Here is a 25,152-nt window from a genome sequence, read left to right on the forward strand (position 1 = left end):
TGCACAGGTGCTTTTATGTAGCACCACAAGGATGCTTTTATGTGGCACTACACAAGCAGTTTTACTTGGCACTGCATGGGCACTTCTACATGGCACCACCATGACGGCTTTATACCACTAGAGGAATCAGTCTTAAAACTTCTGCTGTGGAGAACAGGTTTCTTCAGTACAGCAAGGAACCAGACATCTCAATCCTTTGTCCTCTTTTCTTTTCTACTCAAGTCACAAGGCCCGAAATTTTTGGGGGAGGGAGCCAGTCATGTAGATCGACCCCAGTATGCAACTGGTACTTAATTTATTGACCCTGAAAGACTGAAAAGCAAAGTTGACCTCGGTGGAATTTGATCTCAGAATGTAACGACACACGAAATACCGCTAAACATTTCTGCGAGCTTGCCGCCAGTCCTTTGTCATCTTGCCTGAAAGGTTTATATGTATATACATATTTTTTTGGCCACACCCCTCGAGCTGAAGCTATGAAAGAAAATATATATATGGTCTTGTGTAAGGTTTTCACTTATCAGATTCTGAAAGGCATTGGTCAGCCCAGGGTTATAGTAAAAGACACTTGCCAAAGGTGGTGGGCAGTCAAATTATCAAATTAATCTGAAAACCAGGAGGTTGCAAGAGGACTTCTTAACCCTAACTCTACCCAGGGAGGGAAAGAGACACACACACACACACACACACACACAGACACACACACTGCCAGACACCCTCAGAGATATGCATGTACATATGCACTCATACTACGACTTCTCTTTCTCCTCCTCCCTGTTTCTCACATAACGTTGGTGTTACATATTGTTTTCTTACAAAATATATCTCACACTTCATCATTCCTCCAACGCTCTCTATGAACTCACTATCTCTCCCTTTTTGCCACATTCTATCGTTCTCTCTCTGTCTGATTCTGTCTCTCTCACCTAATCTCTACTCCTCCTATGCACTCTTTCCTCAGTCTAGCTTTTTTTATTCCCTTACTCTCATGTTATCTCTCTCTCTCTTCTTTTTTTCTTGAGCATTTCTCAATATGCCCCCTCTTACTGCCTCTCCCACATACTCTCTCTCTCTCTCGCTTCCCATCCTACTCATATGCTGTCTCTCTCTCCTTTCCCTCTTATTGCTACTTAAAAAAAATTACTGATCCACCATTTTTCCATGTCACATATTCCCTCCACACACTTAATTTCTCCAGATACACATGCACACACAAACGTGTTTATATATATATATATATATATATATATATATATACACATATATACATATAAAGAAGCTATTATGAAGTAAAATTGTTTGTATTGGGTTCAATTCCTTTTGTATACCTTCTCTTCCTCTCCCTCTCTTTGTGTTTTATGTATACATGTATAATGTCTTTATGTATATATGCATATACAGTTTTATATATATATATATACGTGCAGGTGGCACGTAAAAAGCACCCACTACACTCACGGAGTGGTTGGCGTTAGGAAGGGCATCCAGCTGTAGAAACATTGCCAGATTAGACTGGAGCCTGGTGCAGCCTTCTGGCTTCCCAGAACCCCGGTCGAACCGTCCAACCCATGCTAGCATGGAGAACGGACGTTAAACGATGATGATGATGATATGTGTGTGTGTGTGTGCGTGCGTGTGTATGTATATATGTATTATATATATGTACATATGTATTTTTATGTATACAAGTATATACATATGTGTATTTATGTGTGTATATGTATTTATATATATACATGAGTGTTTGAATAATATGTGTGTGTGTGTGTATGCACACACACACACACACATACAAAGTCATGCAGGTTTGCTCTTATGAACACTCCCCTTTCTCCATGCTCATTCATATATTCTTGTTATACCTACACCCTTCCACATTCTGCCTTGCAGCTATCATCCAACACCTTCCTCTTTCATGTCATTCTGTGTGTGTGTGTCTGTGTGTGTAAAGATATATAGATATGTGTGTAGGTGTATATGCTGCCTTGAATTGACGCATATACTGTCACATACATATATATATATAAATATATATATGCATATAGGTGCAGCAATGGCTGTGTGGTAAAATGCTTGCTTCCCAACAGCATGGTTTCAGGTTTGGCTCCACCACATTGCACCTTGGGCAAGTGTCTTCTTACTATTGCCCTGGGCCAACCAATGCCTTGTGAGTGGATTTGGTCGATGGAAACTGAAGGCTACCTATAGTATATACATGTGTGTATAAATACATGCATACATATATATATATATATATATATTATAAATTCTTATATATTCCATCTTCCGTCTTTCATTTACCACATATATATATATATATATATATGTGTGTGTGTGTTGGTGGCCCAGTGGTTAGGGCAGCAGACTCACCGTCGTAGGAGTGTGGTTTCAATTCCCAGATTGGGCGTTGTGAGTGTTTATTGAGTGAAAACAACTAAAGCTCCACGAGGCTCCAGCAGGAGGTGATGGCGAACCCTGCTGTACTCTTTCACCACAACTTTCTCTCTTTCTTTCTGTTTCTGTTGTACCAGTATTTCAAAGGGCCAGCTTTGTCATACATGAGTGTGTGTGTGTATATATATATATATATATATATATACATGTGTATATATATATATATATATATATATATACATGTGTATATATATATATATATGTGTGTGTGTGTATATTTATGTGTATGTGTGTCTGTGGTTATCCTACCTCTGCCATCGTTTGGTAGCCGATGTTGGTTTATTTATGTCTCTGTAACCTAGAGGTTTGGCAAAAGAGGGCATTAGAATAAGTACTAGGCTTGCAAAGAATAGGTTGATTTCTTTAGCTAAATCCCTTTCAGGCGGTGCTCCAGCATAGCCGCAGTCAGATGACTGAAACACATGAACAAACATATATATCCTTATAGCCATATCATGTTGAAAGCATCACTTCCCATCTGATCACCAAAGCTATGCAACGTTGAACCTACTTAGTTTTTAGATGGGTAACCACTTGGGAAACCTAAGTGCTGTAAGCATTCTCCTTTTTTTTTTTTTTTTTGCAAGGCAGTGCCCCTGCATGGCTGCAGTCTAATGACTGAAACAAGTAATTGGTAAATGATATATATATATATATATATGTAATGTATTCATTCATATTTGCACTATGCACTCATGCTACCAATTTGTCTGTGTATCAGCTTTTAAATTCTATGAATGAAAAAAGGAAAAACTATATATATATAATATGAGATAGGGTGTGTTTGCATTACTTATAGTATGTGTAGATTCATTAAGAAACACTCCTACTTTTCATTCATAGAATTATGACTCATTTATGCACACATTCATATATATACACACACATGCATGCACATACAGTAAAATGAATGTGAATGCTAATGTTTTCAGTATATGTACTGTTTTGTTTTCTCAATTAGCCTATATTTGTTCTGTATAAAAATGCATGATATATAGGTGTGTGTGTGTGTGCATATACATATATCATATATATATACATACATAAACATACTCATACACACATATATACACACACACTAAAAATATATATATATATATATATATAATGCATATATCTATGGCTTCAGCTATATCTGGTAATAAGTACCAGATTATTTAGGACTGCTGGCTCCTATAGGTCAATCCTCTCCGATGGGGTAATTTATATCTCCTCTGCATTCCTGCTTTGTACCCTATAACTGTAGCCTAATCCCAGCATTTAAAAGTCCTTTCAGTATTTAGGATGTATGGTTAATTTACTTCTGTTTTCTTTTTTGGTTTTATTTTTGTGCTGTATGTTTTTAGTCTATGATTAAGGAGTAGTCACCATGATCTTTTGCAAGCTTCTAGGAGATGGGATAGTTTTATGGAAAGGAAAAAAAAAAGAGGAAATCACAATTTGTAGGGACTGGTTATTTGATGCTTGTGAGTACAACCCAAATGAAAGTCTATGCTTGCTAGGGTATGTATATGTCACAGACTGAAGGAAAAGAAGCATTATGGGATCACGTGTCAGCTAGCTTACCCTTTGCCTACCCAAAACATTTTCATAATTTTGTTCTAAACATCCATGCTTGTTTCTGAATTTTTAGTTCTCCATTGTTTCATTACTTCTGAGTAATTAACAAACTAGCTAGTCAAGAAAATCTTTTATATAATAATAATGAAATTTTTGTATACAGTGCTCAGGTGCACCACAGCTTGTCAAAAAGTGCATATAAAGTATATGCAGTAATGTACAAATGTCGGGAAAGCGAACAGTGTATGAGTCAGATACATGCTTGCGTGTGTATGGAGGGGAGAAAATCAGGTGTAGTGTTGGTGAATCTCAGGAAGCATGGAAGTTTTGAAGGATGCAGTATAAAAGATAAAAGCAGTGTTCATACTGGGAAGTAGTGTTTAATGCCACCTAAACACAGGTGTTCCCTAGGAACCAATGATACTAGCAGTATTGTTGATTCGTAGGGAACACCCATGTTTAGGCAGCATTAAATGCTACTTCTGAGTAATACAAAGCCTTCCTTTCATAAGTTCCAAGTTACTTTGGTGGTCGAAAAAAATTAAAAAATGGGAATGTGTATGATATATGGTGCATGGATGCCAGGAAAATATACCCCATGTATCCTATGTGTGACACAGCACAAACAAAGGGCTAAGCAATTTTTTTCCCTACTTCAATAGCCCAGTCCACCTGACTAGGGGAAAACATTACTTGAAGCCAGTGGGGAGTTATTGTAAGCTGTTAGAGGACATAATTAAATACTGCTAGATGATTATTGTGCACCAACTCAATGGCTCAGTTTACTGAGCCATAAGAAGGCATCACTGAGCAGCTATTATCTTTCACCACTCTTGTTTCCTGATGATACGACAGAGGTAGTAGCACTGTTAACTGAATACCTGATTCATTAATCTGCTGGGTTGAGTTGTATTCTGTCTACAGGGTTAGTTGCTAAATCTGAAGTCCAAAGATCTATCTTAATCTTCAACCCTGATTAATTGCTGACACTTTTATATTGCTTGAGTAAGGCCCTATCAGAATACTGTTCATGTATCTAAGACAACATGGCAGTAACACACATACATGCATGCACACACACACATACATGCACACATCTTGGAAGACAACCATCATCATCATCAAGTGAAGGACACTGACAACTTGGGCTGTGATAATAGTCTTTCTGTAGCAGAAGTAGTGCACTCACTATAGTTACCCTTGTAGGATTTCCCTTGATGGTACTGCTGTGTGGACTGGAATGGTGTGAACTAAAAGGACACAATGTGCCAGCTGGACTAAGGATCGAAAACATGGCATACAGCACTTTGGTCTAAAACATTTTGGTCTAAACCACTTTAGTCTAAGACACTTTTGTCTAAAAGTATTTTTATCTAAAGACACTTTTCGTCTCAACATTTTCATCTAAAGGCAAATTAGATTATCAGAGTATAGTTATTTAGAGCATTTACATTTTTTTTTTGAGAGTCTATAGACAAAATAGTTATTAGACCAAAGTAAGTTTAGACAAAAATGTCTTTAGACTATAGTGTATTTACACAAAAGTCACTTTAGACCAAAGTGTTTTAGACGCAAAATCCTAGATCCAAAAACATTCCCCCTCCTTTCTCAAAATACCTTGCCTTGCAAACTTGTCAAGCCATCCAACCCATGTCAGCATGGAGGACGGATGTTAAGTGATGATCATGATGATATATATATATATATAATATATATAATATATATAATATATATATATATTTTTATTTTTTTAATTTTATCTAGTTTCAACTCACGAGCTGTGGCCATGCTGGGGCAATATATATATATATATATATATATATATATATATATATAGAGAGAGAGAGAGAGAGAGAGAGAGAGAGAGAGACGTACATTCATATGTATACATAGTACCCAAAACATACTCATTAGGTCATTCCCCTTCATATCCAAAACCAGTCTATTCTGCTGCTCACAGTAATCCAATGAGGAAACATCTATATATTCACTTGACTTCCTAGAAATAGCAACCAAATCTAACTCATATCACACATTGGATAATGTAAACTACCTAAAGACATTTTAGTTGAACAAGGTAACACAGGATGGTCACAGCTGGAACATCTTTGTTCATAGGTTTGCTCAGCCAGGTTTGACCTGCAGCTAAACAAGAGGAGCTACAGGCATGCTATTTTTGTTTAATTATATCTACATTATTACAACAAGCCATACTCTCCTCCCATGACACATATAGTATGACCTCCTCCTGAGTCTACATTAAACACTTTGTGTAGTCTTTTGCTCATGGAACTGTGACCACGCCTGTTATTTCTGTTACCAGTCTTTACTGGAGATGTAACCCACCTTTTATTTGTGTAACCATTCTTTCTCAGAGCTGCAACTCTACCATTATTTATATAATCATTCCTTCTTGGAGCTATGAACCAAATGTTATTTGTTTATATGATCTATGCAAGCAAGAATATATCTCCAACCAATGCCATCATTTTTCTTGCCTACGTGGCTCAGTTGGTAGAGCATTAGATTTTCAAATGTGAGGGTTGCAGGTTCATGTCCCTCTACGGGTGCAGCCTGTCTTTTAGGTGCAGGCATTGCTGCTGTGTGGTCAAGAATTTTGCTTCCCAACTGTATAGTTTTGGATTCACAACCACTGCATGAAACCTTAGACAAGCATTTACTATAAACTCGGGCCAACCAAAACCTTGTGAATAGATTTGGTAGATGGAAACTGAAAGGACCCTATTGTATGTCTATACATACATGCTTTCATGCTTACATATATAAATATTTATACACACACACACACACACACGCACACACACACACACACACACACACACACACACACATGTATATATGTATAGGCCAACACTACATAAAAAGTACTCCTGCAGGTGCTTTGTTAAAGAACCTGTACCAGTGCCATGTAAAAAGTACCTATGCTGGTGACATACAGAAGCACCTCTGCTGGCACCATGTAAAAGCACCCATGCCAGCACCATATAGACTGTAGTCAAGTTAGTGCCACATAAAAGTACCCTGTACTTTCTGTGAAATGGTTGGTGTGAGGAATGGCATCCAACCATAGAAACCATGCCAAAATAGAAGACTGGAGCCTGGTGCAGTCCTCTAGCTTGCCAGCTCCTGTCAAACAATCCAGTCCTTGCCAGCATGGAAAATGGACATTAAATGATGAGGATGATGATGGCAATGTTATATTACTGTCCCCTTGTCTTGACATCACATGATAGTTGTAAGCAAGTGTTGCCATCATGCAGGCAGTGGCTTTCGTTTCCAATCTCCCATGAGAACATGTCTGGTCATGGAGAAATATTACTTTGGAAACAGGTGTGACTTGGCAACTGGAAGGACATCTGGTTAAAGAAAATCTATCTCAACAAATTCTGTTTGACCTATGCAAGCATTGGAAAGTGGTTGTTGAAAAGATGATGAAATTTATATATATATATATATATATATACGAGCAAAACGCCCCCCCCCGTCCGATGGATGGTGTCGAGTTGTCAAACATTTAAACCAAATTTTCTCAAAACAACTTGTCTCACCGTCCCATAGGCCTCCCCTTTGAGAAACACTGATTTAACCTAAACTTTAGACACCGTGCATTTTTCTCACATATGCATAGTATTGATCGCAACAGCTGGTGTACTTGCCCGTACAAATGCACGTTCCCACGGCTTTATTGATTGCATTCTCACCTGGAATTGATTTTTGTAATTTTTTCAAGACTTATACACGCCCTGATACCGTCAGTATCTACATATCAAATTTGAGCGCAATCAGATGGAGGATGCCAAGATCCTAGAAGACACACACACATACAGACAGACAAAACACATTTTATATAAAAGATATATATATATATATATATTCACACGCACGCATACACAGAAATGCACACATATATGCACACACACACACTCTCTATATGGATATTTTTATGTGCACATATTTGTGCCTACCTAGTACACTTGTATGCAGCTGTAGACATATGCATGTTAACACAGTTTTACATTAAGCTTTTGCATGCATCCACTTACGTGCATACATTCCTCCATATGTAGGCGCAGGTTTAACGCATGCATTCGTATTTACATTTATCTACTTGCATAGGTCTGCAAGAGATATACGCAAATGCAATTGCACACCGTCACATGCTTTCATTAACGTAATGAGTTCACTAGGTAACCTGCTGTACTGCACTCCGCTGCACTACTTGTACACTATAAACTAATGTTCTATTGAACACCCAGTAGCGAACAGTTATTGAATGGATCATGTGCATTAAATGTGCACTCAGATGTGCTGATTGCTTTGCTGCAGAAATATACTGCATTCAGTCTTGGCAATCAATTTTTTCCTAGTTTAATTCTGAATGGCTTCTCACAAAACAGCTGTTCCTTCTTTACTTCCTTCTTTCCCTCTCTGTCTCCTGCTTTTTCACTCTACTCTTTGTCACTTATTCTCCTTTTGTCTCTCTTTTTCTTTTTGTCTTTTCTCCTCTTTTTCTTTCTCTCTATATTTCTTTGTCTTGCTTCTCTCAGTATTTTTTCTCTCTCTCTCTTTGTTTCTATATATCTCACCCTTCTTTTCTCTTTTCTTATTTCCTTTCTCCTCTCTATCTTCCTTCCTGTCTTTTATTCTTTTTCCTCTTATTCGTTTTTGTTTATTTTATTTTCATTATTTTTTCTTGTTTTCTCCCCCTCCTTCTTGCTCTCTTTCTTTATTATTTCCTACTTTTTAAAAAAAAACTTTCTTTCTTTGGCTTCTCTGCCTTTTGTTTTCCCTCCTACCCTGCACTAGTACACACAACAGACATATATGTATGTTTACTTAGCAATACAATTCTGACTGTCAATACTTCAGTGAGAAGAATGCATAGTAAAGAAAATGCACTTCTGCTAACGAGTTCCAACAAGAAGGGAGCATGTTCTCCAAAGTTATCTCCCATACTTGCCAAGATAAATATAATGTTGGATCTCCAACTAGTACTATTTCTCTTTTACCCATGTTAGCAAGGGATCCTCTCTGCATGCTCCTACATTGAAAAAAAAGGGAAGCTAAATCTTCTTCAAATTACACCCTATCATTTTAAAAAAAAGCAAGTATGCTGGCAGAATCGTTAGCACGCCGGGTGAAATGCTTAGCAGTATTTTGTCTGCCACTACGTTCTAAGTTCAAATTCCACCGAGGTCGACTTTGCCTTTCATCCTTTCGGGGTCGATTAAATAAGTACCAGTTACATACTGGGGTTCGATATAATCGACTTAATTCGTTTGTCTGTCCTTGTTTGTCCTCCCTGTGTTTAGCCCCTTGTGGGTAGTAAAGAAATAGGATATTGTGTTCCTAGATGCACTATGCTTCAATAAAAGGCATGACAGTCTCTGCTGGAATGCTTTTTGATCATAGACCTATTGCTCAGTGCAGGTTGGCCTCTGGCTAACCATTAATAATTCTTTTTCCTATATATCTGATATACTACATATCTACATTTTCTATCAATATTGATACCAATAGATAATATCAGTAATTCGAAAAACCAATGGAAATATAGTTTTTTTTAGTTCAATCAGAAAGATCATACACTGCCACAGCTGCCACCACCACCATCACATATGTGATCTTACTCTGGCTTTTAAGTTCTAAGCATGAAATATGCTTTCACTAGACTTGATCAGTTGCCTTATTTTATCAATACTTGGTACTTTGAGTTCTTTCAATAGAGGTCCACTTTGTTGTAAACAGTCAGGTAGGTCCCCAGTTTGGAGATATCTTCTTATCTTCTTCCCCACTAATATCAAAGGCACTGTAGAGGATCATGGGCACTTCATTTCCTCCTGACTAAAAATACAAAGGAAAGAATTATTGATTATCAATAATAATCTTTATCATTTTTTTAATTAAGGCACCAGTCTGGCAGAATCATTGGTATATTGGACAAGGTGCTTAGCAGCAGTTTTTCTGACTCTTTGCTTTTGGAGCTCAAGTCCCACTAGGGTTAACTTTGCCTTTCATCCTTTTGGGTCAATAAAATAAATTACCAGTCAGGTACTGGGGTTGATGTAATTAACTTGCTCCCTCTCCTCAAAATGGCTAGCCTTGTGCCAAGATTAGAAAGAAAATATTCTTGAATAATTTAATAATTTTTCGGATGTCTGTATGTAAATTGAGCTGTTTGATAATTGATATTACAGAAATTTCTTTAAGGTATCAGGTTGGTAGAATCATTAGCACACCAGGTGAAATGTTCAGTAGCATTTTGTCCATTTTCATGTTTTGAGTTCAAATTCCATTGTGGTTGACTGCCTTTCATCCTTGCCAGTACTGGTGTCTCATAAAATGCATCCTCTCTGTAAAGTCGTCACTCAGTCCAGGAATTGAAACCACAATCTTATGATCATGAGTCCAAAACCCTAACCACTAAGCCACACACTTCCACTTTTTGTTGGTTTCCCAATTTCCAAGGCATATAAATTCCCTACCTGGATGGGATGCTGATCCATTGCAGGATTATCCATTTTTGCCATCTGAGTGGACAAGGAACAACACAAAATGAAGTGTTTTGCTCAAGAACACAACACATTGCCAAATTCACTTAACTGGCAAAAGTGAATAATCCTACAACGGACTGGTATTCTGTCGCCAGGAAACCAGCCCTTATGAGCTTGCATGAGTCAGGAAGGTAACTTTAACTTTTTACCTTTTCTCAATAAAGTGGTTGATATTTGGAAAGTATCCAGCTGTAAAATCCATGACAAAGGAGACCTCACTGGTGCTGGTGCTTCATAAAAAGCACCCCAGTCCACTCTGTAAAGTGGTTGGTGTTAGAAAGGGTATCCAACTGTAAAAACCATGTCAAACAGACCTTGTTGGTGACACATAAAAATCAACCAGTCCATTCTTTAAAATGGTTGGTGTTAGGAAGGGCATTGAGTCATAAAACCATGTAGAAACAGAGAGTGGGGCTTGGTGCAGTCCTTTTGGTTGCCAACTCCTGTCAAATCATCCAACCCATGCCAGCATGGAAGATAGCTGTTTAATTACAACATTGACAATGACCACCATCACCATTACCACCATCACCACTACTGCCAAAATTATACATTGGAAAATGAAATGTAAAAATATTGCAGAGAAAAGAGACTTCTATACATTGTCAGTGAATACCAAAATTGCAAAATATTGGATTATTTAAGAGGCTCATAATTGGTCTTTTAGAACATTTCTCCCTTCTATCAATTTATATTAATGCTATCTTCTGACTCATTTTTTGTGATTCTATGATTCCTAAAAGATTTCTTTTTCTCATGTATAGATTGCGTAAATTTGATAATGATAATTTATCTTGTTATTTTCTTTTTAAATTTCTGTTTTAGTTCTTATGAAATGTAATGTTTTTGCTCTGTTAATGTAAAGATAAACAAATGTTTGACGATGTATTTAGTCTGTGGATAACAAGGATGATGATTAATTGACCAATGATGAATTGGTGTGTGATGATGTATTTACTGATATTATATTGGCTTGTGATGTAACTATCTTGCAATGAAATTAAAGAGAGTGTATTTACTGTTATGTCATTATCTTTATGTATGTATGTCTGTATGAGAGATAAAATAGATACACGATTAAAAAAGAAGGCATACATAGAAAGCTGCGGGCTTCAACGTATTCAAAGAAGCCAATGATGTAGCCGAAATGTAGCTGTTATAAATAGTATATGAATCTTTTACAAATTGTTGAATGTGTATATGTATATATATAGATCTATGTGTGTATGTATATATATATGTATGTTTGTGTGTGTGTATATGTTTGTGTATGTATATATGTATGTTTGTATGTGTGTGTGTGTATATATATACACACATGTGTGTGTTTATGTATACATATATATGTGTATGTGTTTATATATATATTTATCTATATATATGTTTGTGTATGTATTTAACCACATACACACATTACCTTACTTGGAAACAAGTAAGGCCTAGCAACAAGAAGGGCTTATGGCTATAGATAATCTGCCTCAATAAAAAATTCCATCCATCCCACGTAGGCATGAAAAAGTGGGCATTAAAATGATGATGATTGTGTGTGTGTGTGCACGTGTGTGTGTATGTGTGTGTGTATGTTGTTAAGAAGCTTGCTTCCCAGCTATGAAGTTTTTGCTTTAGTCGATTTGCTTGACTAAAGGCGGTGCTCCAGTATGGCCGCAGTCAAATGACTGAAACAAGTAAAGAGTAAAGAGAGGATCACAGTCTTACCTGGTATTTTAATATTTCAAGGTTACAAATCATTGCTAAAGAAATCCTTGAAGAAAAGTTAGTATTTGGTGACTTCTCAGTCTTGTAGTATGTGTGTGTTTTTGATATGCATTGCTATAATAACCAATCAGTCATGTGCTATTCTGATCTGGTATTAATATATGGTGTGTATTTCTTAATTAAAAGTACTTCTGTCAGAAGTACCATCAGACAGCTACATATATGGATTAAAGAACACCTCTGTGCTAATGCTTCTTCATCAAAAAACATCTGTGGAAATGTCACACCCAAGACATCCTGGAAGAAACATTGGAAACTTAAGAATAAAAGCTCTTTTAATTAAGAAATACATATCACATATTAACAACAACAAAAAAATCAGCGAATAACAACTTTTCTCCAAAGATATCCAGAAGAAGGGGTCCTTACCCTGAAATATTGAAATATCAGGTTAAAATATCAACCTGTTTATTTTTTTAAAAATTGCTTTGGTTTGGCTTTGTTTTTGAGAAAAATGATATAATTAAAAACATTAGGAAAGTCATTCAGTTGTAGAAACCATGCCAAAATGGACACGAAGCCTGGACAGTTCTTTGGCTGCCCAACACCTGTCAAATCATCCAACTCATGCCAGGATGGAAAACGGATGTTAAATGATGATGATGATAATGATGATGATATACATGAGACAATGCTTCATGAAAACAATACTATTTTACCCTGTGTGTGTGTGAGTGAGTGAATGATCTTGTCTTGACATCCTGTGATGATTGTAAACAAGCATCTCTGTTATACAAGCAGTGTTGTTTGTTTCCTGTCTTCTGGCCATAGAGAAATATTACCTTGCTTGGAAACAGGTAAGGGTAAGTAACATAGGGGAGTATCTGGTTGTATTAAATCTGCCTCATTAAGTTCTCTCTTACCTAGATGGGCATGGAAAAGTGGATGTTAAGATGATGATGACATATGTGACCGTGTGTGTATCGTTGGTGATTTTCTTTCTCCGTCTTCTCTTCCTTGGACCTTTCCTTTTTCTATGTTTCTGACGAAGAGCTCCACTCGAAACGTTACATTCTCCTTCTCTCTTTCCTTTCCTGAGTGTCCAGTAATATTATACTTGTTCCACGTCCTCATGTTGTTGTGTTTTCTCTTTTGTTCATGTTTGGATTAACTATATATATATTATATATATATATATATATAATATATATATATATATATATATATTCAGATGTATGCATTTTGCCTTTATGTATTTTTATATTTTCTTCTTATTTGTCTTTCTTTTACTTCCAGATTTTGTTTTGAAAACTCTTTTGCTTGCAACTTGAACTCACAACCTCATGGATACCAATTACAGTAGTGCATTTTCTTATGAAGGAATATACTAAAACATATCTTACCCTATGGAGACAAAGAGACTGGTGAGTTGAGCTTTATGCAGTTGTTTATTTGTTTCTTAAATGATTTTGTTATGATGTAGAAAGGGGGCCTGCATTCATGGTATTTGCATTTCACACCATTCCTTAAGCTGATGACATTTCTGTGGTCCATGTTTACCTTGTATAAATGCAAGTTGACTACTGAAGAAGAAGGAATAAAAAAAAAAAAAGAATCTTCCATGGTGAAGATTGAAGATGTTGGGTGGAATTTCAGAGGAAACATGAGCTGGTTTGGGAGAAGGAGGGAAGATTAGGAAAAGCTGGTTGTTAGAGCAATGCTTGAGAGAGCGAAGAAGTGGGTAGGAGACTTGATATGGGCACCAAGAAGAAAGAGTAGTGCAGGCAGGCATAGCACCCTTCTTTGTGAAACAGGCTGCATGAGACATGGCTTATCACCAGACAGGCCGTACTACTAGATATTCAAGATAATTTTTCATTAGGCATAACATGCAGAAGGTCCCATGGGTCACAGTTTGTTCATGACTGGTATACTGATTCAGGTAGGCTTGGGCACCAATGGTAAGCAACTAACTTCTCAGAGAAATAAAGGTCATTGTATGAATGATAGAAAGGTAGAGAAAAGAGATAATACAACTCCAGTTATCATGTCATCATTTTTAAAAATCTTTCTTAATATGAGTGAGCAAAACTATGGAACAAAACGGTAAGTTCTTTGCAAATCAATTTTGCAAAATTTGTTTGATTCTCATTGACAAATATTTCCCATAACTTAGCAGTTCAGCAAAAATAACCGATAGAATAAGAACTAGGCTTACAAAGAATAATTCCTGGGGTTGATTTGTTCGATAAAACCCTTTAATGTGGTGCTCCAGTATGGCCGTAGTTAAATGATTGGAACAAATAAAAGAAATATGCACAACAGGCTTCTTTGAGATTCCTTCTACCAAATCCACTCATAAGGCTTTGGCTGACTTGGGGCTATAGAACAAATCACTTGCATAGAGTACCACTCACCAGGACTGAACCTGAAACCACATAATTGCGAAGCAAACTTCTTAACCACACAACCATACCTACACGTGTTAAATAGAAAAAAAATTTTTTCATGAGAGGCATAGGAGTGGCTGTGTGGTAAGTATCTTGCTTACCAACCACATGGTTTCGGGTTCAGTCCCACTGTGTGGCACCTTGGGCAAGTGTCTTCTACTATAGCCTTGGGCTGACCAAAGCCTTGTGAGTGGATTTGGTAGACCGAAACTGAAAGAAGCCCATCGTATATATGTGTGTATATATATATATATATATATATGTACATGTGTGTATATGTTTGTGTGTCTGTGTTTGTCCCCCGCAACATCACTTGACAACCGATGCTGGTGTATTTACATCCCCGTAACCTAGCGGTTCAGCAAAAGCGACCGATAGAATAAGTACTAAACTTACAAAGAATAAGTCCTGGGGTCGATTGGCTCGACTAATGGCGGCGCTCCAGCATGACCACAGTCAAATGACTGAAGCAAGTAAAGGGGAAGGTCATGACTGAAATACTTTTGATCATGTATCTGCTGGATTGGTGCTGAGATGAGACTAAACAACAAATAACTTCAACAATTACGAGTTCCATTTAGTCAACAGGCTACAGAATAAATCAATCAACATCAACTCATCATCCTCTCTCTCTCTCTCTCTCTTTCTCTCTCTCAGTTAAAAGCAGTATTTAATAAGCATATTGCTGTTGTCACTGCTGGTGTCATTGTTGTTGCTACCACTGTTCTTGATCTTACCAAAGTTTGCACTATGTGGCTTATGAAATGCTTTGATGTCTGCTCCAGTGATTTAAATGCACTCTTAATGCTAGCATTAAATGCTGTTTATGGCTCTTTCATGTAAAACTTTGTGGGGCGGAGTGCAATTGTGCAGGGCGTGATGCTCCATGAATGACCACCCTCCCTCTGCACCTCCCCCCCCACCAACTCCTCCTGGATAACTGTACCCTCCTTGTTAATCTGCTGCACTGCAAGAGCTCCACAGCGTAGATAATTGCGTGAGCGGCAAGAAGAAAAAGAAGTAGTTGGAGCACATATGGTGGTGGTGGTGGTGGTGTTGATGATCATAGCAGTTAATGGTGATGATGGTGGTGGATGATGTTGTGATGGTGATTGCATTGGTGGTAGAGTTGAGATGGTGGCCGTGGTGGCGGATCTCTATCTCTTGCTCTTTCCTGCTCTCTTTCTCTTGCTCTCTCTCTCTCTCTTTCTCTCTCTCTCTCTCTCTCTCTCACACACACACACACACACACACACACACTCACATAGCATCCTGCAAAATTAGTAACCAGCATTAGAACAGATTGGAAGAGGTTCAGAGAGTGATTGTCCTTGCTGGTAATGAAGAGCCTCCCCTTCGAAATGAAGGGCAGATTTTATGATGCTTGTCTCCGAAGGGGATAACTGCATGGAAGTGACACATGAGTTTTGAATGTGCAGGATTTGTGAAGACAAGAAGGAAATGAAGCAAGCAAAATCCCATTACAACTCTCAACTATCAAAATCAGAAGCTTTATAATATATGTGCATACATGCATGAATAGGTGCAGATATTGCGCTGTGGTAAAGACGTTTATTTCCTAACAACACGGTTTTGAGTTCAGTCCCACTGTGTTGTGGTCTTGAGCAAGTGTTTTCTGTTATAGCCCTGAGCCGACTGAAGCCCTGTGAGTGGATTTGGTAAAGAGAAGCAGTAAAATCCTGTCTGCTACTATTTACATTTGTACTTGCTTCTCCACAAATCGCTGAGCAGTGATGTTGTTACCATTTCTGTTCCCAGCAAATCATCTGCTTGGCTTTGCACTTTTGAAGATGTGTGGAATAAGAGATCCCTAACAGGCAAGGTTTGTAGTGAGAGGAAGCACATTCAGTGTAAAACAACCCCTTGATAATAACATACACAAGTGCACACATAGGTCCTGGCACAGATATTTGGATTTTGGAGATTGCTTTGGAACCTCATTGTTTCAAGTTCTATCACACTCGAAGGCACTCTGGGCATGTGTCTTTTTCTATAACCTTGCATGGAACAATACTTTACAACAAGCTTCTGCACAGCTTCTGTCTACAAAATACACTCACAAGACATTGGCCAGCTCAGGTATGCAGCAGAAGACACTTTTATACTTTGCAACCACATACTTTTGGGTTCAGTCCCACTGCATGGCATCTTGAACAGGTGTCTTCTAATATAGCTCCAGGTTAGCAAAAGTTTTGCATGTAGATTTGGTTGTTGGAAAATGGAAGAAGCCTGTCGTATATAGATATGTGTGTTTATATGATTCCTTGTCTTGAAATTACATGATAATTGTGAGTGAGTATCTGTTTTCAGTTTTCTGTAAAATCATATCCTGTCAAACGAAATAATACGTTACTTGTAAACAGGTGAGGGTTTGTAGCAGGAAGGGCATTGAGCTGCAGAAAAGTCATTCTCTGTGAATTTCATGACTCATGCAAACATGAAAATATATATACATACTCTGACTGAGTGAAATGTAAGCAATGATTTGAAACATAAAATTCATCACAATGCAGAAATTTTATTCATCAAATTTTATTCATCAAATTAGGTACCATTACAGTCAACATATTTTTTCCAATGAGTTACAAGTTTGTTTATTCCGGTAGCATAAAAATCTGGAGTTGTACCTGTTTTTCAAAGGGCCATCCTTGTCACATTCTGTGTCATGCTGAATCTCCCTCAGACTTATGCTGAGGGTATGCATTTGTGGAATGTTCACTCAGCCACTTGCATGTTAATTTCACAAGCAGTCTGTTCTGTTGATCGGATCAACTGGAATCCTCTTCAGTTATATTGCATTAGCAGTAGTTGGAAGGAGTTAAAGCTATGGCCATCATATCTCTGTGCATCCAAGAGCACATTATCAGATGTCTGCTTATTTTAGTTTTTAAAGAAAGCAAAGTAGAGACTCCTTCGTTTACTCTGTTGTTTAGTCTCAGGTCAATCTTGATCCAGCATACCTGTGACCATTCCATCTTTGTTTCATGTGCAGGGAACACAAAACCACATTGTTTAACCTGTTCTTTTTATAGACAGTAGTGTCATTTGAAGGAGATTTAACTGCAATTTCTTGCATACCAACAAACCACATAGAGATTTCCTTCTTTGGCTTGTTGTTATTGTTGTTTCTTGTTCTTGATTTTTAGCAGACCTATAATAATTGAAATGTTCTAGTTGTGACCACACCCTCTTTTTCCTATATGTACTGGACTTGGGACCACATTATGTTAGTGTCCTGTTTTAGTGCCCTGTTTCCTATTGTGTAAAGCAGGTTGTCTTGCCATGTAAAGAATCTATCATTTGGAGTTAGTAGTGATTAGGAATGATGTAGAAACAACAAACACAAAAAAAAAACTGTAATGATTGATTCATTTATCCATTCATCAGTTCATCTATCTATCCATGCAGTCTTGATCCTTGATTCAATGCAGATTGGTTCATCATACTCTGCTGGTCATCTATAGAAATTCCTGAACATCACATCATTTCAAGCCTTGTATTTTTTATAAATTTGTGGTTTATAGCCTAAGTATTGTTAGTGGTTTAGGATAAGATTGGCGATGTAGTGTGTGCGTGTGTGTAGGTTTTTGTTGTTTAGTTTAGAGCAGTTGTGGTAAATTGACTCAGTCATTCCAGCTGTGACCATCCTGCCTTTTCCCTATGGGTATGGAAACACAGGTCTACATTTTCTAACGTGTCCTTTTCTAACAGCAATATGTGAATTGAGATTTGATTGCTGTGACCACACAGAGACTCCCTCATTGTCCTATGTGTATATGTGTATGTATGTATGTATGTATGTATGTATGTATGTGTGTGTGTGTGTGTGTGTGCGTGTAAAATTGCAGGTGTGGCTTGAGGTATCTGGTGGCTGGGGGGGAGGGTGTCTGCACATTTCCATTGTTGTCTTGGGGCTTTAATAACTATTAGGACATGTCATTATATTTGATGTTCCTGTACCACCTTCACCATGGATTGCAGTCACCACTGTCACTATCACCACCACCCCCACCAGCAGCAGCAGCAGCACCAGCACCATCATCATCATTGCAATCACCACTATTACCATCACCTTGTCACAGTCACCACTACAACCACCATAACACAACCACTTGTCATTGTCACCACCACCACCTGCTGTCATTGTCTGCTTCAACCATCTACTAAAGATCGCCCTCCACACACACACACCTCCCACCACCATCACCAACTTCACAACACCACCCTTTAACAAGAACCTCACCATCACTTGTCATCACCTGCCACCCTCGCAACCAACACCTTCATCCATAACATTGTCGGCGTCGTCATCATCATCATCATCATCATCATTGTCACTATGACTACTTCCTTCCATTGCTGCTGCTGCTACCATCAACTTGACCATTATCCCCACAACTACCACCATTACTGTAACCACCACCAATGATAACAACAACAACAACAGCACTGCTGCAGTCAGTGGTCATCTTTGTTAAATATGTTTATATTTACTTTGCTTTCCTCATTTGTCTCCCTTTCTCTCTTTACATTTCACTCTTCTAACTTTGCTCTCTCTCTCCTCTTCTATTCCATCTTCTTAATTATTGCACTTTGATGTAGAATCTAAGCTAATCCCAGCAACAACAGCAGTAATGGCCATTGCACTACTCTTTGGTCATATGACTCTTAATATGTACAGGTTTAATCTGTCATTGTCAGTCTCATCATTGTTATTATTCTTTTTAAAAATCTATTTTTTTCTTGCTAGCCTTGATCAGACATGTCTATAGGATGGCTGTGGAGGCACATGGCCTAGTGGTTAGAGCAGCGGACTCGTGGTCGAGGGATCGCGGTTCGAATCTCAGACCGGGTGATGTGTGTGTGTTTATGAGTGAAACACCTAAGCTCCACGCGGCTCTGGCAGAAGGTAATGGCAAACTTCTGCTGACTCTTTCGCCACAACTTTCTCTCACTCTTTCCTCCTGCATCTTACCTGCCACGGACCGGTTTCCCGTCCAGGTGGGGAACCTATACACCAAGGAAACCAGGAAACCGGCCCTTATGAGTCAGGCATGGCTCGAGAAGGAACAAACAATAGGATGGCTAGCATAATATTCCTTCTCTCTATTCAATCCCATGCAATCTATCCGTAAAACCCAATATGTTTACACCTGACCTCACCACATCTTTCCATGTACTGAACAGCAGATATTTTTTGCTTGCTCTTCAGCATCAACATACCTGTACCATTGTTTATTAATACCAGAGCAAGGATGTCCCTCTCTCCTGGAGAAGAATAGTTGTGGAGGCTTCAAACTGGTGAATACATATTCAAAATATATTTCTTTACTGCCCACTAGGGGCTAAACATAGAAGGGACAAACAAGGACAGACAAAGGGATTAAGTCAATTACAACGACCCCAGTGTGAAACTGGTCCTTTATTTATTGACCCCGAAAGGATGAAAGGCAAAGTCAACCTTGGCGGAATTTGAACTCAGAACATAATGGCAGATGAAATACCGCTAAGCATTTCGTCTGGCACGCTAACGTTTCTGCCAGCTCGCCGTCCATGAATATAGCAAACTTTGTATCAAAGTTAGTGCATGATGAGGGATTGTTTAGATAAATGCAATTTTCGTTTGAACTAGAGTGTCAAATGACACAATGAGTTTATTGCGAGACAGTTTGAATAGAATTAATAGCTCTGTTTTGCATTTTTCAGCCCAGAAAAAGGCCTTCAATTTTGTCCCTTGCTCTGTAGTCTAGTTGGCACTGAAACTGCAGTATGGTGTTGCTGAATGGTTTATAATAATAGCTGTCCAGGCTAATTGTTTTGTATGCAAGGTCAAAAATGGAAGTGGATTTAGTGGTGAAATTAGTATAAAGGTAGATATTTATCAAGGATCTGTTCTCAGTCCTATATCATTAATTCTTGCTCTTTAGGTAGTGGTATTTGTATTCAGGACCAGATGTACTTGGGAAATCTGTATCCTGATAAACTAGATCCCTTAACAGAATATGTTGAAAAGCTATGGAAAATGTTCTAAATAGAGAGAAAAAAAGAGATCAGAATTTAACTGCAGCTCTTGGTCCAAATCAGATATACAATTTATGTGGGTATCTTTTCAAAACATTGTCTGGTTTAAAAAGCCACATCAGATGCCATGATGGTTCTAAGGTGTAGGTACAGGAGGTGGTCAAACTCTGCATAAGGAGCAGACTATCACAATATATATATATATATATTTATATATATGAGAGAGATTATTAAAAATAGTTTGTCAGGATTTGGATGAATACTATTTACTGAGCAATTGCATTCTTGTCATGGGTTTATCATGAATGGTAAGACTATTAATGCATAAAATCTGTATACCAAATACCAACTCTTTGTGTAGGAGCATCAGTAGTTGAGTACTTCCCTAACACTTTCATTCTTCATGTAATCTTCAGGTAAAATCAGTGTACACATTGCATATGGTAAGGTTGGTTGTTTGAATACCATGTACAGTCCAGCTGGCAACACAGTGCTTGTCTGTTTGTCAATAAAATTTTATTGAGAACGCTTGGGTAAATTTGAGGATATGGCAGAAAAGTTGCCAAAGGTACTGTACAGTGAGATTGAACCTGGGGCATCATGGTTGCGAAGTGAAATTCTTCATCATTAGGCTCTGGCTTAATCTATGTACTCTCTCTCTCTCTCACACACACACACACACACACACACATATTAAAAATGCATATGTGCATGTAGAAGGATGTGTCCCCCTCTCTATCCCTGGAGGTTGCCACATCTGCACACAATTTCATTATGCACGCACAAACACTTGTACATGTGCACATGCACACTTTCTCACACATACACACACATTCTAATTACATACACATTTAAAAATATAGTCATGCACACATATACACAAAATGAATACACTTACTGTGGTGCATGGACATATACACACACATTTCTCCATAATTCTAATTTTACTCAGCCACACACATACACACACATGCTCAAACACAAACATCTATAGACATAGTTACCTTCAAATAAACACACTCAAGCACACTAACACACAAATATTAGCCTGCTCATATGTACATAGAGGCATAATTCCTTACACCCATAAATACAGCTTCATAAACACACACACACACACACACACACAACATAATCTCCATCCAGTGTGCACACATAAACACATGTAATCTCTCAAAAATATATGCATATACATATATACATAGAGACATAATCTTGTGCATATACACACAAATGCAGTCACACATAATCCTTTACAAATGCATACACACACATCTATACACATGTGCACTTAACCCCTCACAAATACACACATGCACACATACACACACATACATATACAAACACATATACACATGCATATATAAATATATGTGCATATAATCCTTCAGAAATACACACCGACACATATATGCACAGGTAATCACTTACAAATATGTACAAATACATAAAAACACACACTGGTACAGCTGCAACATACTTGGTGCCCTGCAGCTATATTTAAACAGTTATGTGCATACTTTCAGTAGCACTGAAATGCACAGTCTTAGTGCATGATCTTTCTACATTGGTCAGCAGCTGCACATTGTTGTTGCAGATTATTATAGTTATTGCCATTGTTGTTGTTTAGCCCCAGGTCAGCACTGATTCTGCAGGCCTATGATTAAAGGCATTCCAACTGATGATTATCCTGTCTTTTATTCAGACATATTGTATCTAGACCTACATTATGTGATGCGTCCTTTCCTTTTTTCTTAAGACAGGAGGGTGTGATTTTGCAGGACAGTTTTGCTTGTATTTCTAGCAAGTTAGATAATCACATAGATGCTCACTTGTTGGTTCTTCATTGATGTAGTTGTTGTTGTTACTTTTGTTGTTGTTCATTAAAAAGGGACAGTGAATTGACAGATGCATAAAAGGGTCAGACAAAATGCATTACAGTATTTTTCCAGCTCTTTACATTCTGTGTTCAAATCTTGCCAACATCAACTCAATCTTTTATTTCTCTATGTCAGTAAAATAAAGCACCAGGCATGTACTGGGACTGGTGGTTTTAAGTAACCCTTTCCCCTCAAAACTGCTACCTTTGTGTTAAAGTTAGGAACTGTTATTGAAGAACTATTAGAGCTTTAGAGTTAATGATTTGCATAAAGTTTTCCTGTTTTTTTTTCTTTTATTCAAATGGCTTAGTGGTTAAGGTATTTAGCTCTCAATCATAAGGCCATGAGTTCAGTTTCTAGTGGTGTATTCTGTTTTTGAATAAGACACTTTATTTCACATTGCTCCAATCTACTCAGCTGACAGAAGTGAGTACTACCTGTATTTCGAAGGACCAGCCTTGTCATATTTTGTGTCACTCTGAATCTCCTTGTGAACTATGCTAAAAGTGTATGTCTGTGGAGTGCTCAACCACCAACATGTTAATTTCATGAGCATGCTGTTCTATTGATCAGATCAACTGAAACCCTCGTTACTATAACTGACAGAGTACCAATTTTTTTTTCGTTATTCTTGGGATTGAATAAATTATATACCTACAAAATGCTGAGGATGGTGGAAAATTAGTATATTCATTAGAATGTTATATAGACTACCTTGGTGTATCTATTTTGGATCCCTTTATTCTGAGTTTGGATTCCTCTGTGGTAGTCAATAAAGTGTGGTAGATTTGTGGTATTGCTCGGTGCAAGCATGGCTTTGTGGTCTAAAAAATTGTTTTCCAACTACATGCTTCTGGGTTCAGTCCCACTGTATGGTAATCTTGGACAAATGTCCTATACTATAGCATCAGGCCTCGAGTAAATTTGGTAGATGGAAACTGAAAGAAACCCATCATGTGTGTGTGTATGTTTATATATATCATCATCATCATCATTGTTTAATGTCCGTTTTCCATGCTGGCATGGCTGGATGGTTTGACTGGGGACTGGCAAGCCAGGAGGCTGCACCGGGCTCCAATCTGATCTGGCAGTGTTTCTACAGCTCGATGCCCTTCCTAACACCAACCACTCTGAGAGTGTAGTGGGTGCTTTTTACGTGCTAGCAGCATGGGTATATATATGTATATATATATATATATATATATATATATATATATATATATATATACACACACATAACATTATCAGGTGTACATGAATAGTGTATGTGTTTTGTTTATATGCCAAATTTGCTTCAGGATAGTGTGTCCCGGGAAGGCTTCTTACACAACACTGAGTGTTAAAGTTAAAGGCCACCTACTCACTTTTGGAACCACTGAGAATGGTAGATATTGATACTTCATATTTCACCGTTATTGTGGCTTCTCAATACCATGTACTCAGATCATCTTGAAATGGACTCTACTGTCATTAGACAACGTATGAGGGCTCAGCAATTACTTGCTGAACAACCACACAAATGATTTGTTCATTGTGATCAAATGTCCATGTGCCACATATGAGATGAATGATTGCAGAGCAATGTAAATTGAAGTGTTTTGCTCAAGAATACAAAACAACATCCAGTCTGGGAATTGAAACCATGATATCGCAATTGTGAGTGCAACACTCTAACCACACAGCTATGTGCCTCCACACATATACACACACATACACACCTATATTCTTTTACTCTTTTATATATATTATCTATTTAAAGACACAAGACATGTCTTTAAGTGTTGCTAATAGTTTCATGTGTTGAGAAATATCTCAAACATATTCATCAAGCACAAACCACATACAACAAATATTTAAAAAATTGAATAAGAGAAGAAGTGCAAAAAAGCTGGGAAGGCAGTATATAGAAAGTGCAGAAGGTTAAAAGAAATGGAAAAAAACCCGCAAAAAAACTGAAATGTAAAAAGTAAAAAAGTAAAGAGTTATCCTCCTTAGACCTTAAATTATAAGGCTTGAAAGATATCGACAAGTTAATCAGATATAGGCAGAATATTCCAATTCTTCAAAATATATTTATGTATATGTTTGCAACTGCTGAAAATTTCAGGCCTAGGGTTCAGTAGAGAGTTAGGGATAATATATTTGTGTACGTGTATATGTGTGAATATGTAAGTTTGTATCTCCTTCTCTCGACATCATGTGATTGTTGTTGTGAATGAATGTCATTCACTTCCAATATTCTGTGAAAACCAGTCTGGTCATGAAGAAATATTATCTCGTTTGGAACCAAGGTGAAGGTCAGTGATAGGAAGGGCATCCAGCCATAGAAAATCTGTCTCAACAAATTCAATCCAAGCCATATGCATGCAAGCATGGAAAAGTGAAAAGTGTTAAACAACAGTGAAAATAATGATGATGATGACAATGATGATGACAACAACAATGATGATGATGATGATAAAGTTTCAGCTGGAA

At 37.6% G+C, this 25,152-nt stretch overlaps 1 protein-coding gene across 4 annotated transcripts in view; it reads left to right on the forward strand.

The window, feature by feature from the left end:
- LOC115210860 (kelch-like protein 9) overlaps window positions 1-25,152 on the forward strand; it is a 360,010-nt gene that overhangs the window by 211,377 nt on the left and 123,481 nt on the right. For 3 of the 4 annotated variants that reach the window (XM_036502263.1, XM_029779619.2, XM_029779618.2), the window contains one exon: window positions 13,602-13,729. In XM_036502263.1, coding sequence (XP_036358156.1) covers window positions 13,712-13,729 — 18 coding nt within the window. In that variant the 5' untranslated portion in view covers window positions 13,602-13,711. Of the gene's footprint in view, window positions 1-13,601; window positions 13,730-19,988; window positions 20,078-25,152 lie in introns of all 4 variants that reach the window. The other variant, XM_036502264.1, reaches the window with a different exon arrangement.

This window comes from Octopus sinensis, linkage group LG4, assembly GCF_006345805.1.
Source record: "Octopus sinensis linkage group LG4, ASM634580v1, whole genome shotgun sequence".
NCBI classification, from domain to species: domain Eukaryota; kingdom Metazoa; phylum Mollusca; class Cephalopoda; order Octopoda; family Octopodidae; genus Octopus; species Octopus sinensis.